Source organism: Centroberyx gerrardi, chromosome 2 (genome assembly GCF_048128805.1).
Source record: "Centroberyx gerrardi isolate f3 chromosome 2, fCenGer3.hap1.cur.20231027, whole genome shotgun sequence".
In the NCBI taxonomy this organism is placed as follows: domain Eukaryota; kingdom Metazoa; phylum Chordata; class Actinopteri; order Beryciformes; family Berycidae; genus Centroberyx; species Centroberyx gerrardi.
In genome coordinates this window covers 31,295,096-31,314,548 of record NC_135998.1, presented here as the reverse complement: position 1 = coordinate 31,314,548, position 19,453 = coordinate 31,295,096, and the positions used below count along the sequence as shown (strand labels likewise).

Sequence of the window (19,453 nt, the reverse complement as noted above, 5' to 3'; positions counted from 1 at the left end):
TGGCTGGATGTGGACTTTCCCTTCTATGGTCAGCATCCACTTCTTTGCATGCAGAACTCCCCTACAAAACATGCACGTTGAGGCCTGTAGTCTTACACAAGTGGAAGTTAATATAACAATTAAGAAAAGTAATTGAATTGGTGAGTAAGTTATTGGGTGAAATCCTGTGGTGCTAGGCTGCTAAAAAGAAAACTCATCAGCGACTCTCAAGAGAATACAAGTGTGATTTAAAATTTGTTTTTTGTTCAAATTAGTCCAGAATTCTTTCCAAATGTGAGCCAATGTTGGTAACAGGCTCAACTCAATCACAACAGTGTTCTCTAGATAAATACACAGTTATTTAGGCAAATTAGCCCTTTGGTCAGCCCGAGAATGAGTAATCTTGCCAAGATGTAGAATCCACACAAGCTCACTACTGTTTAACAGTCCCATTTGGGTAAGTGACACAACTAAGGATACCGGGTTGTATGCTCCCATATATACATTATTCTAGCAATCTTACCAAGAGCAATCAGCCTAGGGGTGCTTGGGAGTGAGAAACTGGCCTCAGCATCACAGAGAAGAAATAAAAAAGAGTGATACTTTGTCATATCATAATCAATGGGCATAACTGTTCACAAAATGAGGAAAAGTACTCACATCAGCCTGAAGAAAGAGTGAATCCTCCTTCTCTTGGAAGTAGGCCATCATGGTCAATATCATCCCTGTCAGTGTCTCCCAGGACTTTACTGACTTCTCTCTTCCATCTGCAGAGCTGACTTTCAAAACAGTGTAGCACTTTGCCCTTTGCTGCCCAATATCAGTAGACCTGTACATTTTTTCCAAAGATGTATCCTGTAGTATTGTGATCCAGAAGCCTTGATACATAATGCCTGTCATCCTTACAGCCTCTTGAATGCTGGGATTATATTATTGGCAATCAAATGAATTAGCTCTCTCCATTTGCACAGTGGAAAGAGGCTGCCAGCCTGAAGATATACTTGCAGCTGATGTCTCTGAGCTAATGTGCTACTGAGGTTTCTGAATTTATGCAACTTCCTTGAGCACTGTTGGAAATATGTGTGCTTACTTTCAAACCTCAATGTCCACAGTCTGGTAAGTGGACCAAACTGAGGTGTGGGTTCAGGGTAGTGTAGTAAATAATGGTGTTTTTTATTCAGTGGCACACCAGGAAATATAGCAGCTCTTGAATGAACATATTCTTCGATGAGAGCTTTCAGGTAAGCTACTTGGTTAGCACTGATTTTGGATGCAGTTACCATAAGAACTAAGAGAGTAGCAACAGAAATGTTGACTCCTACTGAATACTTAAAAGTGTTCAATGATATTGTGTCTGCTCTGGACAAAAATCAACAATGTGCTGCTCTGTTTGTTGATCTTTCAAAAGCATTTGATACAGTCAATAATTGCCTGCTTTTACATAGACTTTCACTTATTGGCTTTGACTCTGTCACATGTAATTGGTTTCATAATTACCTTATTGATCGATATCAGTGTGTAAAAGTGGGTGATATTCAATCAGAGTTTCTATGTGTGACAAAAGGTGTCCCGCAAGGTTCAATTTTAGGTCCTGTCTTGTTCACTATTTATATTAATGGTATTGTGTCAACTTTAAACTCCTGCAAAATACATCTTTATGCAGATGACACAATACTATACTGTTCCACTGATTCTATGCAGTTGGCTGTTGATAATCTGCAAACGTCATTCAATATTGTGCAAGAAGCACTCGCTGATCTTAAACTTGTATTAAATGCTGGTAAGACCAAATATATGCTGTTCCCCAAAACATTGACAAACGACCACACCAAACTCCAGATTAACACCCTAAATAGCACTTCCACACTGGTTCCATACTATAAATACTTAGGTATATGGATTGATAACAAACTCACATTTAAGGTTCATGCAGATAATGTTGTAAAAAAGTTGCCTATCTGTATAGAAACAAATCCTGCTTCCCTATTTTGTGTATAAAAAGACTGACTACTGACATTGACTATGTCCTTGACTATGTAATATACAGACATGCTGCTGCTACTACCCTTTAGCCCTTAGATGCAGTATACCACTCCGCTCTTCGATTCATTACTGGTGATAATTATCGCGCACACCACTGCTTACTGTATACAAGAGTTGGCTGGACCTCACTCTCTCAAAGACATGATCAGACGTGATATACTGTATCTTCATCTACAAAGCACTCATCAGTAAACTACCAATATTACATCACTATTACATTGGAATGTAGGAGCCTAACAGAACCGCTCCAACGAGACTTAGATAAAGGTTTACATACATACATATCTCCTAGTGGTGTCATGATAACAGAAATTTCAATTCGACGGCCACACTGCTGCGATAAATAAGAATAGTTAAAAGGATTGTAATAGACAGAACCACAGTATGGCTCTTCTGTGGCATTGGTTGATGGTTTTCCTTGTTTGCCGTGGTACCGTAGTAATATATTTTTTATTAATGAATTCATTATTATTAAAATTGATATCAAAGTCAGAATTCTGGTTTTGTGAGAACGCTATTATTATCTCCATTGTTCTTTGGAAATCTGTGATAGGCAGTGATAGGCTCAGCCCAAACAGAGGAAATAGTTTGACTGTTCAACTGAGTGTCTTGGCTTCAGTAGATTCACTGGTAGACAGTCAGCAGAAAGTACAGACAAACGTCAACAGTAGCCTGCCTAAACAGTTTTGTTCTGGTTATTTGTATGCTGTGATTTAATTTGCAAGGGCTTCTAACTGCTTTAAGATGCCCCTAGCTGTATTCTGGTTGTAGCTTTCAGCCATCTCACTGTCATTGTCAGTATTATCTTCATAAATATGCTATAAACTTGCAAATGTCACTACACCCCAAAACCCTCTGTATGTCACCTCTAACCTTTAACACCTTGTGGTTCGCCTCCTCAAGGTTATTTCCTGGAGTTCCAGGAGCAGGTCAACAACATCACCCACTTCCAGGGCCAGACAGCCACGCTGCACTGCAAGGTGACGGGAAACCCACGACCGACCATCCGCTGGCTGAAGAACGATGCCCCGGTGGTCCAGGAGCAGGGACGAATCTCCATCCGCAAAACAGAGGCAGGCTCCAAGCTCCGCATCCAAGACCTGGACACCACAGACACCGGCTACTATCAGTGTGTAGCATCCAACTCTGTGAAGGTGATCTCAGCCACGGGGGTCCTTTACGTCAAACTAGGTAAGGTGTATGATCAGCCTGTCATTTAAGCCCCTCTCCCTTTCATGATTGGCTGTTTTTCCGTTGTGTATTTTTGTTCATCCCAACTCATTCACCACTGTCCAGTGGTGAATTCATTTAAGCCCCTCCACCTTTCCTGGTTTTCTGGTTTTTTGAACATATATAGGCATATGTATTGATTCTGAAACCACATTGAGAATTGTGACAGCTCATTGGACTCAAGAGTTTCCTATTGATTGGTGATGTCATCAGTGACCCTCCCGACTGGGTGTTTTTCATTGTCTATATCTATTGTTCCTAAAGTTGCATTAATAGCTATGATGAACCCAGTATGCAGGACTTCACTGATAAATGAATAATAAAAAAATGAAATAGCTAACAATTATGTGATGGGAGCAGGATATTGCTTTAAGTAACCAATAAGCTGTATTAGGCTTTTGTATTTGGTTTCATAGAGCCAAATAGCCTAGGTCTTGTTAACACTCTGCTTCTCTTGTGCTCCACAGGACAGTTACCTACACATGGCCCAGATGAACCGTAAGTGATTACCTTCTGCACATCTGTGTGTGTGTGTGTGTTCTTGTATTTTTATGAGGACCAAATATCCTCACAAAGATAGGAGGACGGGGAAAATCCTCCAAAATGAGGACACTTTGGCTGGTCCTCACTTCTACAAGGTTTAGGGTTAGCATTAGAAGTAGAGGCCCATTCACATCTAGAACGATAACTATAAAGATAATTATAAACTATGACAATACATTGTTCCTCAAGCATTCACACTAGAACAATATACTGTATGTGATCAGTTATTCCTCAGCAGACGAAGCATCACTGCAGTGAGCTGCTGAATTCTCTGCCTCTTCTTTCTTATGACTTTAATTTGATTGGTTGAAAATGTTTTGTTGTCTCTGCATCCAAAAATATAGTTATCGTTTTGGATGTTTTTATAGTTATCGTTGTAGTGGGAACACAGACATGCAACTATCTTTATAGTTATTGTTCTAGATGTGAATGGGCCTTAAGGGTTAAGGTTAAAGTTAGTTTAGGATTAGGATTTAGGTTTAGGGTTAAGATTAGGGTTAGGTTTAGGTTAAGGTAAGGGTTAATATTAAGCATGTAGTGGTGAGGGTTAGGGTCAGGGGTTATAAAATGCATGTAGTCAATGAACATCCCCAGAGGTATAATGATACAAATGTGTCTGTGTGTGTGTGTGTGTGTGTGTGGATGTAAGTGCATGCCAGAAGCTCAAAATGGGCTTGCATAAACATGCCCACTCACCATCATACCTTCACAGCCTTCACTGACTCTGCTATTTGTAATGTAGCCGGAGACTCTCTGCCATGCTGCACTGATTGATCCATCCAAACCATCAGGGCAGCAGACATCCAGCTTTTCTTCTCGCTGTCTTGCGGGGCTTGAGTCACCAACTCAGGGCTCAGAATAGATTCCTTCGCTAGCAGTCAGATGCCAGCTGGTGGTTTAGACTGTGCTGCTCTGATTCATGTCCTTGGCGAGACCGACTGTTTTTAAAAGCCTCTTCCAGGGAGCTTATCTCATCAGCATGCTAACAATATGACTGTCCATCTTTAACATGTTGTGTTAAACCTGCAATAAGCGATAGCAGACCTTATAACCAATCCTGAACCTAACGTGTGCTATGTGGAGATTTCATTGAGACATAATGATATAAGCTAATATCCACACAGCAGCAGCTGTGTTGCTGTTTTCACCTCTTTTCTAAAGCTTGTTGTCAAATTCCGCTCCGGAACGAAGCTCCTCCCGGTCCGTTCAGGAGCTTTTCATTTTTTAAAACTAGCTTGTCTCCTCCCTCGCTGTTTGAAAGCGGCTCTCTCCCCCTCTCATTCCTGAAATTTTTTTTCGTAATGGCTGAATCAATGAAGTGAGCGAGTAAACGTGTTCAACTAGCAAACTTGCTACCTACCTCTTCATTGTCATTGTGGGATATGTAAACTTCAGTGGGAGAAAGTTCTGGCAAAGCGAGACTGTTAACCGGCGACACTTCTCCGTAGGTACGGTTAGCTTAGCTGTTAGCCTTTATGCACGGTGCTTCGCTAGCTTTGTCCTTTGGGGCCTCCGTACTCCAGCAGCTTTGCTGTGCTTTATTTACAAAAGTGTTGTGTTTCTGTCGCCCTCTAGTGGTTGGAAAATTGCTTATTGCAACTTTAAAGACAGGATGTGTGTCAGACACACGAGCTGGACAGTGTCTTCGCCAAACCTTTTATGATTGTTTCATGGCACTATACTAAGCTTGTTCAGTAGATATTACCGAGTACAGACTCTCTCACAGCTAAGCTTTCTGTTCCGTCTCATTCACACCAGTCACACACACACACACACACACACACACACACATACACACGCCTCACAGATCATGTCTAACATAACAGAGACTCTGGCCAACATAAATCACAGTCTCTTTGCTTTCCTCAAGGCCAGTCTGGTTCAATGGCCTTTAGTGTCCCCCATTAAGAACAAGCGCTCGCTCTCTGACCTGTCACCACATACACACATACAGTGAGTAAGTGAGAGAGAGAGAGAGAGAGACCACCATAAGCGCAGCATAGTTTAGATGGGATCCCCCTTTTCCCAAACAAAAGGCCCCTTCTGGGTTGGATCATGCAGGCTCTTGCTTGAGAAGGCTGGCTGCCACCTTCTGTTTAAGATCCTGATTGTTCGCCAGCCACATTAAAATAAATAGCGCCAAGTCTGGAGGGACACTGACAGTAGCACTTGTGTACACACACGCATGAAACAGCAACTGACTGCTAACTGACTGACCGTCCATTTCCTACATCCAGAGAAATGTTGCCCATGTTCTCCTTGTTTCCATTTGTTTGCATCAAATAGTTTGCAACAGAGACACTTTTGGGTGACATTGCTTATCACACACTAGTGTTGCTATATACACTCACTGGCCAAAATAATAGGAACACAGTTTTCCATAAAACATAAAAGAGCTGTCACTTGTTTGTTAAGCAAAACCTGCTGCACCCCCTGTTCTTAATCTGTGACATTTAGATTATGGTTCAGTTTTTTGATGAGCATGACAATTAATCATACTGAACTATTGATCATATTATTATCAAATAATAACTCATTTATTATTGGCAAAATATCAGCATTTGATTCATAAATTATTATTATTTGATAATAATATGATCAATAGTTCATTATGATTAATGCTCATCAAAAAACTGAGCCATAATCTAAATGTCACAGAACAGTGTAGATAATCAGATTAAGAACATCGGGTGCATGTTTTGCTTAACAAACCCGTGACAGCTCTTTTATCTTTTATGCAAAACTGGTGTTCCTATTATTTTGGCCAGAAATCAGCAACTGTAACATAGCTACAATGTATTATTTTCTGTTTTCTGATTAATTTACAGCAATAAGGTGATCCAAAAGGAAAATATCACTATAAACACAATTTGAACAGCAACACACACACTTTGTCTCAGCATGAACTGTTTGGCTTACAGTGTCTGCCTTTAAGGTGAAAGAAGCAGCTGCTGGAAGTAGAAATAAGGCCGTCACTCTCACCCACACAGGAGGACAGGGAGTTTTTCCTGTTAAAATAAACTTCAGTGGAGCCGGGAAAAGGTCACAGCGTTTTCCACTTTACAACTGAAGCTCTCCACTTTTAGACTTACTAACACGGTGCTGAGGGAGGACCACCCTGCTGAGCATCCCTTATCATTGTTCTTCATTGTTGCCATCCGGTGGTGAAGCCAAAGCATTGCGGTTACAATAATCCTGTCTTTGGCCACCAAAGCCACTATGTTAGACTTTTTAATTCAATACAGGGGACCAAAATGAACTTTTCTTCAGCTTTCCCAATTAGACCGACAAACCACATGCCCATGGGTAAATGGCAACCCTATGTGGTCCTGTGTTATTATTATTACACCTAATTTAATGCCCCATAGAACTGCATTTGTGCCTTGTTTAGTTGGTTTGATGACTTTGGTCAAAGTTAATTAAGCAGCCATAAACTATCACAATCACCTCAGTAGGAAATTTACTGCACACCTAATTCTTTATTAGGATCCCCATTAGCTAGTGCCTCAGCAATTCCTAGTCTTGGTTGGATCCACAAACAAGACTTTACAACATAGTTGACATCATAAGACAGATAGACAGCACAACATAATAAACATTTATAGACACTGATATTACAACATGAACTTTTTGAGAAGTTTGACAGGTATTAGATGTCCCCGTAAGGAAACTTCCTAAGAAATGAACAGTTCCTTTCTAGGAAATGATTAGGAAACTGCGGAGCCGGAAAACAAAGCGTTACCCGGGGAGTGTTTCCAGCATCCAGCGTCCTCGCAACAACAGCCGTTGTTTGGAAGCCATGTGGAGAATGTCAAGGCTGTAACTGGCTGCAGGGCCAGGCTGCTGAACAGCTTCAACATGTCACTTTGACCGAATACCCGTTTACACAACCGTGCTCTTAAAAGATCGTCGCCGCTCGCTAATTAATTTCTCATGGTTTGTTTTGGAATAGCGTGAGTGTAACTTAAAAAATGGTTATGTTTCATTTCCGGTCTATGAAATGAAGTTTCTCTCATGTTTGTTTGTACAACGCAGCAACTGGCAGATGTTGTGGTTAATATCTTGTTTGTCCTATTGTAATTTCAGTGCCTGTTTTCCCACATTTACCCTGGGCTTCATTCGCAAGTTTCTTTTCTAATTTACTAAAGTCTCCCCGTGTTTTCCAGCTCCGCAGCTTTATCCTTCTCCTGCCCTCGTTCTCTCTCTCTTCACTCTCTAGAATCCAACACAAACACCACTCCTCTCCGTACACCTCCGCTTTTGGAGCCACCATGTGAAATGTCTAAACAGCATTTCCGAGCATAAGATTTCCAGCCAAGGAATTTCATATGGCACGCTGTGTTGCGTTCTCTCTCTGTCTGGCAAAATGTCTGGCTCTGCAGACATGAATGAGTTGATGTATGTGCACCCAGATTGCATACCTAGCGCACCTCTTCACATAAGCTTTGTCCTTTTTTTTTCTGGTTCCGAAAAATATCCCTGCAGAGCAACCGCACAGCACGCCTCGGATAATGTCGATAAATGAGTTCCTCGTGTGCCTCCTCTGATGTGCAATCGAAACCCACATAGCGAGGCTGACTTTATTGCTTTGAAGTTTTCTCTCTATAAGACCTTCTCCTATAATTATAGGTTCCAGATTTTTTTTTTTATATATTTATCGCAATGACAGGGATAAGCAGCGGTTAACTCGTGACAGAGACAGAAGGTTCAGCTTTGCATAAGTAGATGCGCTGAGAGATCAAATGCCGTTGAGAATTTCGACACCACATGAAGGCAAAATTTTGGGAGAATACATTTTCTGTGCATCTGCCTTTCCATTCCTCTGTTGTATATTTACTGTATGTAGATATTTAATTTTCCTTTCTCATAATTTTTTGGCCAAAATGATGTAGGAAACTAAAGAAACTTCATTAATAGTCGCTACAGCTCAGGACAAGAATAATGTTTAGTTAAAAAGGTACTTATTGAATGAATTTGAGCACTAAGTCCTCACAATACTGGACCCTGATTGGCTGTAAACAGCAGCTCCTCTAATTCAAATGAGGTAAACCTGCTGAGTGAACTGGAGGCTTTCCAGTTCAAATGCTGCAAAGTGACCCGATTGGACGGATTTCAGTAATTCTTTAGTGAAGGGAGCCAATCAGGACCGAGTCCAGCTGTGATGTGTTTACTGGAGTTAGTAGGTACGTGACTGAGATGATTGGAAAATAGACGAGAGTAGCCAAGTGCAGTCAGGCGAGGAGTCAACAAGCCCAACACTCCCGACAGCACATTCACTGCTCTTCTTCTTCTTCTTCAGTTTTGTTTAACGCCGGTTGGTAAACAACTTAAAGGGTGCATTACCGCCTCCCACACTCACTGCTCAAACCAAACTGTGATAGAAACTGTTTGAATCCAAACATAATTATCTGGCAGACACATTATTGCAATGGATCTTAAAACCAATTTCAAATTACAAGTGGACCACTGAGGACTGATATTTAGCAGTGAGGGGGAGCCTTGATGACAACTGAAAAATCCTATAAGTAGCCCCTCACAATAATGAAGCAAGTGTTTTAATTTTCATTAATAAATGGATACAAGCGGGTTAAGTAGCCTACCCAGACTTTCACATGCTACTTCCCAGTCTAGTTTATTCAGTGGTTTTATTTTTATTTTGGTGTAGGCATTTCAGAGAGGTGGCATTTATGGAAAATGCATTATATGTCTGGAGCGTACTAATCAAATGGTATACGGCCCAATACATACTAATAAATACATTTGGTTGCTGCCTGACGGCTCATGGAGTAACATCTTGGAATAGATATAAAAACTGAAGTCTCTTCATTTTATTGTGGGTGGTGTGATGAAACTGTGATGAGCCAATGAGGTGTTTCCCATCATCCTCGGTCCCGTGAGATTTACGTGGCTCGGGCAGTCGGGTCGGTGGAGCAAGCCGGAGAACTTTTCTAACCATCATGCAACAGACCAAGCAAGGCGCTGGTCAAAACTGCGCAGGACTTGCTCATCTCAAACGAGCCTGAAACTGACTGGGAAAAAGGAGGGATTTTTGAAAATGCAATAACATTAAAGAGTAACTAAACCCCAAACCCAAAGCCTGACACCTAATGGTGAAAAGTAGGGTACTGAACTGGCCATCTGTAATTGGCTGGTCTTTGGTGCCAGGTGATGTCACCCTCTACAGAGTACAACAGGTGGTGACATCACCTGGCACAAAGACCAGCCAATAGCTGATGGCCAGTTCAGTACCCTACTTTTCACTATTAGGTATCAGTCTTCACCACAGATTTGGATTTGAGGTTTAGTTACTCTTTAAATTTAAACACTCAAACAAAATCAAAACGTAGCAATGTCTACATTAAACATCTCTGATCATAGTTGCGTGTAAATGAAGGAAAATTTGAATTCCTATAATATGGCCCCTTTAAACTTAGGTCTTCAAATGTTATCTTGGGCAAAAACCCTCCTGCAGTCAATCCAAGCTGGAGTCAAATTATAACCATATGTGACTGTGGGACTTAAGCATCGACAGCTGTCTTTGACAATAGACCTCTCCGGTACTTGAAGCAAATGGGAACTGAACACCGAAGAAATTCCTTGTGAGAGACACTATTGTACAGCCCACCACACCATTACAGTCACCGGCCCCACTGTCTGCGATCTAAATCACACACGTCTTGTACAGTCAAACCACGAGCAAGAGATACTGTCAAACATTTGTCATTAAATGTGTAGCGATAAGTAGAAACATTGGGAATCCTGCGACCTTCGGACCTTTGCCATAGCAGTCGAGCTTTGGAAATTTCTCTCATGGCCGTGTCTGGGTCTAATAACTCCACTTTATGTTTACAGTACAGCCAGACAAAGCCTTGACACATAGTCCCTTGAGGAATGCCAGGATTTGTTTTTTTCCTCCGTCTCCTTTGATGTCCACCACAAGCAATTTCGTTCCTCGGCTTATCTGCAACATCAACTCCTGCATTTCCTTTGCTTGGGTTGAGGGCAAACCACCGAGGCCCATGCTTATTATGAATCGGCTTACTTTACATTTTGCCCATGCTTAACACACCCTCACAATTGGTTGGTTTTCATTTCAAAGTTCTCAAATCTGGGCCTCTTGATTTCATAACTTCTGGTGTGCCTGGTATACTATATATTTGTAGGTGTTAATGATAATCACTGTGAAGAGCATTCGAGGTGAAGAGAAAACAAGCACAGATACACAGTACACAAAGCAAAAGCACTCTCCTGTTTGGACTCCGGAGATAGCCTACATTGATTTATGAAGGCTGGGGCTTGCTAGTAGATGTCTGGGACTGATTACAAGGCAACCTGACAGAGTTTTCTTCTAACGGTGGAGTTGTTTTCCTGTGAATGAGGTCAGGCTTTTGGCAGACTAAGATAATCGTAGATAGAGAAAGGCAACACTGTGAATAAAGCAATACACATGCTGTGCAGATTTTCACCATACAGGAGATCAGGGTTTTTGTTTTTACACCACTGTCCTCTCCTTTTTTTCCTTCAAAGAGAGTGGAAACTGTCACTTCTTATCGCAGCTCCCATGAAGTTTTGATTGGTCACTGGACTCTTTTTACCATAAGGCTCCAACAGTGTTTCCCCTACATGTTTTTTCAAACTGTGGTGGTAGGAAATGCAGTGTCATGTCATGTAGTGCAGTGGTTCTCAACGTGGGGACTGGGGACCACCAGGGGTCCTTGCGGGAGTTCCAGGGGGTCCCCAGCAAATTGATGAATTAAACTTCAAGTTAACACAATTAGAGAATGTAGAAGAAAAGACTGTTTTGATCATAGTTTCTCTGTTATCTCTCTACCTGCAATACAGATAGTCATGGAATTCTGGACAAAATCATATCTAACAATAAAAATATTCTCAGATTTGGGTCCAAGAGATGAAATCTCATCAAATGGGGGTCTGTGGCCCTAATGTGGACTAAATTAGGGGTCCTTGAGATAGAAAAGGTTGCAAATCACTGATGTAGTGGGACTGGCAACAGAAAGAAGATTTCACCTCAAAGCCAGTGTTATTAAATCAGACAATTACTGCTATGAAATATGACTCAGACTCAGAATACATTTAAGATGACATTGCTGCTATGTGAAAAATAAAGAGAGCCAAAAACAACTGAAAATGAAGTTACAGTAGATTTGTTGCTGGGAGAGAAATTTCTTTTTGAGTGGTAATACAATTCCATAGCTCTAGCTCACATATTAACTATTAAGTATGGGTTTTCTCTCAATAGTTTAATAATTTCACTCAATAATATGTGATATTAGCACCTTATAAGCCCCATACTGAACAAAACATAATAAAAGACTTGAGGGAAAAACCATAGTTAATGGGGTAAACTTATAGAATACAATAGTGCAGAATAAGATGCTAATAGGTGGTTTGTAATGACTAATAATGAACCAATACACTACTAATAGGCATGATAATGTGTTCCCTAATCTAAAGTGTTACCAAGAGACCGGTAAAAATTTAATTATTTTGCATGGTGGGTAATGATCTTACCGTTGTGGGCCACCATAGTAGAATGCATAGGGAAACAATTGTTATATAAGCAGAAGAATAGACTCTGTTTGGGTCGTGGTTCATGAGTAACCACATCCTTGAGTTTCTTGCTTTCCGAATAGTTGTGTGAGAATGAGTTAAGAGATTAGTATCAGGTATTTCATAATTGCTGTTCTTGGATTTTGCAAAATGGGATGTCCTTGCTTGCTATTGGTGCGGTACAGTAAGAACGTTCCAGTAGGAAGCGCTAGCGCTGGAAAAGAACAACAGATCTGAGAGGATTTGGATCTTAAACCCGCAATCTTCAGTTGAAATCAGCACCCAGCCAATGAACTCCTTACTCCAGGCTTTTAAAAAAAAAATCAAAATTTTTCCATTGGAAAAAGGGCAGTCATAGGACACTCCAGCATGAAGTTTCTTGGAGTGTACGTCATTGAGGCTTAGCCTTCCGAAGTTGTGGGTTTGCTTTTATAGAATCTGTTGGCTGACAAGTCTGTGAGCAGAGCTGTTATAGCTTTGACCTCTGTGATTCTGGGCTTCCTATTTCTCCAGAGATGTAGCAGCCATGTGAAAACGACGGGTTAACTACTGAGTGATTTCATAAATGAAAAAGCTGAATTAACAATCTTTTGTCCTAAGTCAGTGGTTCTCAACGTGGGGCCCGGGGACCACCTGGGGTCCTTGAGGGGGTTCCAGGGGGTCCCCAGAAAATTGATGAATTGTTAAACTTTGCCATTATTTAATTTACACGAAATTAAAACACTTACAGAATGTAGAAGAAAAGACTGTTTTGGTCATAGTTTCACTGTTATCTCTCTTCCTACAATACAGATAGTCATGAAATTCTGGACCAAATCATATCTAACAATAAAAAATATTCTCAGATTTGGGTCCAAGAGACAAAATCCTATCAAATGGGGGTCCGTAGCCCTAATATGGACTAAATTAGGGGTTCTTGATATGAAAAAGGTTGAGTATCACTGTCATAGGTGAAAGTAACAATGTTGGTAGGGTCCAATATGATATTTCAAAGTTGTTCAATTTCATATTGCATTTCATTTTATAGCCTACCTGTCATTTTTAGGTTGGATTACCTATTTATCTCAGAGGTCAGACATGCAAATCCAGGCTATTCTGGTAACACTTAAAAATAATTAATCTTTATAAGCCCTTAAGCACTGAATCATTGATGAATTCATGAGTTAATGATCAATTCATTATTATCAATGATTTATCAATTATATCTTAATAATTTATAGTAGTACATCATTAGTAATGACATTAGTTAAATCTTTGTATTTGATAAGTCAAGAATACTTTTGCTAATACATCATTTGTAAAACATGACCGAATGTAGTGTACATGTCACTTCCTAGGGAGCATGTGAAGTCATTACTGTTCATAATTAATGAAGTCATTTGTTGATCATGTTTGGTTTTGTATCTTGTGTTTAACTACCAGTGACGACCGCTCGGCAGGTTTTACCATTTATCCCCATACAAAGCAGCTCAATTAAATGAACTGCGCCGTGCAAATTTGATTGTGGTTAATCAAAGAAAACTCCAGTACAAAACTCCCAGCCTTCTCAGTGTACAGCATAAGACAGAACACATTCTTCTGTATTTGCCATGTTTGAGTAAGTTTCACGTTTCACTAAGCATGAGGGTATTTTGTGTGTATATATCCCCCGCTTTAGGCTCAACCTGTTTGTTTTGGGGATTAAGACTTTAGTCAGGTCTGGTAGCTGCTTGACAGATTGAAAGGAGACTAAGCCCAGTGCAAACAGAACATAGTAATGTTCTTAGCAAAAAGCAGAGTTTGAACACAAGTCCAGATTAGATTAGACATTTCCCCCTCCGTTTAGCCAACACAGGCTCCTATACAGTACCCAAGACAGTCGAACTTCCCATCATGCAGCCCAGCATGTTTATTAGTTCATTATTGAATTTTTAGATTTAAGTTATTCATTTAAGTGATCAGACAGAGGTTAACTCAATTTGCCACCAAGGTCAAAGTGATTTGTGGATTTGAAAAACACGGCTGATCAGAGGTGTGGCCAAGTCAGCTTCGCTCAAGTCCCAAGTCAGTCCACACTAATACGTTTTCGTTTTAATACGCATTACTTTTGCTACGTGTACGCCTAGCGTCCACACTACTCCGGCGTTTTCGGACCCTAAAACGGAGACTTTTGAAAACGCTGCTGAACCCGTTTTAGTTCAAAAACTCCGGGATTGCGTTTTAGTCTGGACGGGCGGAAACGGAAACTTTTGAAAACAATGACACAAACACCCACGTTCGCTTCCTGATTGGGTCTTATCAGTCACGACGTCCGCCTCGACCGCCTTATACTCGTGTGTTACTTTCCGTAACAGTTCCACCTCGTCGTCGGTCCAAGCAAAGAAATCTCTGGTCGTACTTTTCGCCATTGCTGTTCTTCCTCCGTAGTATTTTCTGCAACTAAGCAACCAACCACAGAGTAGACAATCTGCTTCCTGTTTACACCGGCACGCGCATGCCCAGTGTACGTGAATGGTCATGTGATATGCGTTTACAGGCGTGTTAGTATGGACGGAGATTATTTCTGAAATGCTCATGTGGACGGAGATCGTTTTCGTTTTAAAATGCCGTTTTAAAACGAAAACGTATTAGTGTGGATGTGGCCTCAAGTCTTGAGGCACAAGTCTCAAGTGATGTCTCAAGTCTAAATGTAGATTACCAAATCGAGTCCAAGTCAAGTCCATGTCATTAATGCCAAGTCTCAAGTCTAATGCAAACAGCAAGTCAAGTCAGAACAAATAAGAGTCCAGTATCAATTTAATATCCTAAAGAAAACTAAATATCTAGGACTTTTCAATGCAATATGGTTTTAATAGGATAAAAACTTGGTAAGAGCATCATGAGTTTGATTTCTATAATCAGTTTCAACTTCAATAAATTCAATCATTCCATACAAATTCAGAAAACAGAATTTAAATTCAGTCATCTGTTGGAACAAATCTCATCACTTTCAATCTAAGTCATTTACACAAACACAAGATCTCAAGTCAAGACTTTAGAAACCTTTTCAAGTCATCAAAGTACAAGTCAGAGTCAAGTCCCAAGTCACCAGAACCCAAGTCAAGTCAAGTCTCAAGTCTTCTCTTCATGCACCAAGTCAAGTCTCAAGTAATTAAAATTGTGACTCAAGTCTGAGTTGAGTCCAAGTCATGTGACTCGAGTCCCCACCTCTGTGGCTGATGCTTGGTTTTCCAGATGGAATGAAATTCTTGTAGATCAATTTGCAACTAAAAGTGCAATTTGTTTTTCATTTTCAGATCACGCGAAAAAGGTTTCTGCCAGCCGTACCGAGGCATCGCCTGCGCTCGCTTCATCGGCAACCGCAGCATCTATGTGGAGTCTCTGCAGATGCAGGGCGAGAGTGAGAACCGAATCACAGGTAAGAAAAAAAAAAAAGAAAAGCTGCTTGTGTTGATGAGTTGCTGATCTGAGGTGATTGTGTCAGAAATATTACACCATTTTTCAAAATATGATCGGATAGCATTATTTTTTTTTAGCATATTTTTTTATTTTTCATCATACGTACAACTTATACAGCCATATATACCCAATACATGACACTACAGACAGATACATAACTGAAAAAAAAAAAGAAAAAAAAAAATACAAATTCCCCTTTATAAGTTTTTCCATGCCTCTCTTGTTTCTTTATCATAATTCTCTAATCTTCTAGTTAACATAATTTCATATGGAGTTATTTTAATCAATAAATCTATCCATACTGTGAAAAGAGCTTGCTTTAAAGAGCTGCTAACCCTAAAAGAATTCCATTAGTCTGGTTTCAGTGGGGAGTTTTAGTGTCCCATGATGGTCTAAATGCTGTTTCAGAGGCTTTTCCACCCGGACAAGAATAAAATTCTGGGAGATTCACTGAAAACGTTGAGCATAAAAATGATTAAGATATTAATTACTGGCACAAAATATCAGCTATCGGCAGCTTCAATACAAAATACAGTGGCTTATTCAGAATGTAAGATAAATCACTGGCCTGGCCAAAGACATAAAGTTCATTTTTATTCTTAGTAATTATGATTCTTAACCATTCTGAAATTAATTCAACTTGAATTAATCTCGTTCAATTTTCGTTTGTGTTTTCTCTTGGTATTAATATTTCTCTCTGTATGTCTCTCTCTCTGTTCTGAAGAATAGATTGTAGACAAGTTGTTTACCTCCAGATAGCTTTAATGATGCTTAGGGGGAAAATCTGTCACAGCCATATTCACTTTCCACTGGTTGCATTCCTGCATATTCCAAAATGGCAACTGTTTTCTCTTCAAAAAGGCCTAGCTTGTTCCAATCCTTAAGAATAATGTGGTATGAAATAAATCCTGGGTGTTATGAGCAGAAATGACATATTTATGGTCACTAATAATCTGTTCCATGTACTAATGATCTGAAGAATGTTCCGTGTTTTTTGTGTTTGTGCAGTTTGACCTCAAAGAAACCTTTGACAAAATTTATCGTGCTATTCTAATTGATAAATTCGTTGGTATCTCTGGGACGGCTGGACTCGTTTTTCATCTTATCTGCCAAGCAGAACATTATCTGTCGCTGTTGGTAATTCTCGGGACAATACGATTTTCTTTCTATATGGTACCTTTGCAGTTGCAGTATGCAGTTGTATATCTCTGTTAAACCTAGTAAGGTATTACATGACTGTCTAGGTCAGTGGTCCTTGAGGGGGTCTCCAGCAAATTGATGAATTGTTAAACTTCAGCATTATTTCATTTGCAAGAAGTTAACACAATTAGAGAATGTAGAAGAATGACTGTTTTGATCATAGTTTCACTGTCATGGAATTCTGGACAAAATCATATCTAACAATAAAAATATTCTCAGATTTGGGTCCAAGAAAAACCTCATCAAATGGGGATCCGTGGCTCTAATGTGGACTAAATTAGGGGGCCTCGATATGAAAAAGGTTTAGAATCACTGTGCTAGACAATATCAAGAGAGGTGGAGACTGAGTACCTCTTTTCCACGAATAAGAAAAGCCTGTGTATCTCATTTGCCATGAAGAAAAGCGCTGCACAACATCTACAAGATGTGTAAGGAAATTGCCAGTTTCAAGGCCGACAAGAGTTTCCAAGCTTGAGGGTGAAAGCTGGTTATGCAACATGGTTTGTCTATGTCATATAACAGAGCATCTAAACTCTCAATATAAGATGCATACAGGTTATTACAAATATCCACGCTACACTGAAAAGCTTCCAAGCAAAAGTATGTTTGTGGGAGAGCTTAATTGATCAGGAAAACTTTTCTCACATGGTCAAAAAATTCATGTAAAGTCCCAAAACGTAATAATTGACCATAACGTTCTAACTGCCCATAATGTAATAAAATGAAATGTAATAAAGCCCGTAACATAATAAAAATCCAATAACGTAATAAAATCTCGAACCTGTAACCTGTTACTGAACCCCAACCAGCGGGCGTCATCGGTTTGCTTGCGCCATTTTGGATTTTTTTGAAATACCTTTGAAAGATTTCTTCTCATGAATCATGAAGAGTCAGATTGATGCCCAACTTGTTGTCCTCGAACATGCCTGAACTTAGCTTGCGAAAAGCTATGTGATCAGTCAAAAAATGCCCCAAATATTAATTAGTAAAAATATGCAAATTAGGGTATGTTATATTTGATATATGTCACATTACATTTGATGTTAGTGGGCTTTACTTTACTTTATCTTTGCTCTCATGCATTGGTAACCGGTGCATTACTGCTTTCAGCTATATTTAATATTATTATTATTGTTAGTAGTCGTAGCCACTATCAACCTATGACCTGTTATCTTCTTTGCCCACTTACATCTACTGTGTTGCTTCTCTGTGTTTTGCCCCTCTAAGCTGCCTTCACTATGATCGGGACCTCTACCCATCTATCGGACCAGTGTTCCAACTTTGCCATCCCTTCTTTCTGCCACTACGTCTTCCCCCTGTGCGACGAGGGGTCTCGGGGTCCCCGGCGGCGTCAGCTCTGCCGGGACGAATGCGAGGCCCTGGAGAACGACCTGTGCCACGCCGAGTACACCATCGCCCGGTCTAATCCCATGATCCTCATGCAGCTGGAGCTTCCCACCTGCCACCTGCTGCCGCAGCCGGGCACAGCCGACGCCGCCTCCTGCATGAGGATAGGAGTACCTGCAGAGAAGCTGGGTCCTTGTAGGTGGACGCCTCATTACACATACACACCAACACAGGGACATGAGCACACATACACACGTTACAACGACTGCCTGTTAATGTAATAAAGCATTAATGTAATAGCAATTTGCAGCTAACAGTGTCAAAAAACAATTAAGGTAATGTAGTGTTAATGTTAATGTAGTAATCATTACATTATTGGGTTTTATTAAGGGGAAGATTGAAATTCTCAGTGACTTTTCAGTAACTAAAATGCTGTTTCAAAAAGGATGAATATATATCCACTTTGATGATTTCAACATCAGTTTAGTTATTACAGTTTTGAAAACAGAAACTTTTAACCTTCCAATTAATGCAATAAAACCCAATGATTTAATGATTATGACATTATCAGGAAAAAAGTTACTCTATTAATGGTAAGTAAGTTTCATTACATAAATGGGAAATTTATTACTACATTAGCTGCAAATTATTATAATGTTTATGGTTTATTATGTTAATGGGATGTGTTATAACATTAAGTTTTAACACATACATACACTTCCATAAACGCTGTTATGAGTGTTTATATACCTGGGGTGCCCTCTAGTGGGTTTATATGAAAACACCAATTTGATTTTTCAGGCTTAGAAATGCCCTAGAATGTCAAATAAGCTGCATTCTTTATTAGGAATAAACATAATACACAAACATTTTGATAAATTCGACAGGTATGAGACATCCCTTAAAGGTGATCTACCAATCAATTAAGCATGGAAGATACAAGATTAATTAAAACATATCAAGACAAATAGGAATAAGGCATGGGAGGTGCAAAGTTTAATTGATTGTTTTCCAGTCAGTTGGCTAACCTTGTAGACTCAAGTCCAGATGCTTTGAGAATGTATATTAATTTTGTGTTTGTGTGATTTGGATAAGTAAGAAA

The 19,453-nt window shown here is 39.9% G+C and overlaps 1 protein-coding gene across 2 annotated transcripts in view; it reads left to right on the top strand.

Annotated features, from left to right (window-relative positions):
- ror2 (receptor tyrosine kinase-like orphan receptor 2) overlaps window positions 1-19,453 on the top strand; it is a 78,844-nt gene that overhangs the window by 54,841 nt on the left and 4,550 nt on the right. For both annotated transcript variants that reach the window (XM_078286825.1, XM_078286822.1), the window contains exons 3-6: window positions 2,926-3,213; window positions 3,720-3,750; window positions 15,642-15,763; window positions 18,232-18,546. In XM_078286825.1, the coding sequence (XP_078142951.1) occupies window positions 2,926-3,213; window positions 3,720-3,750; window positions 15,642-15,763; window positions 18,232-18,546 (756 nt within the window). The remainder of the gene's footprint in view (window positions 1-2,925; window positions 3,214-3,719; window positions 3,751-15,641; window positions 15,764-18,231; window positions 18,547-19,453) is intronic.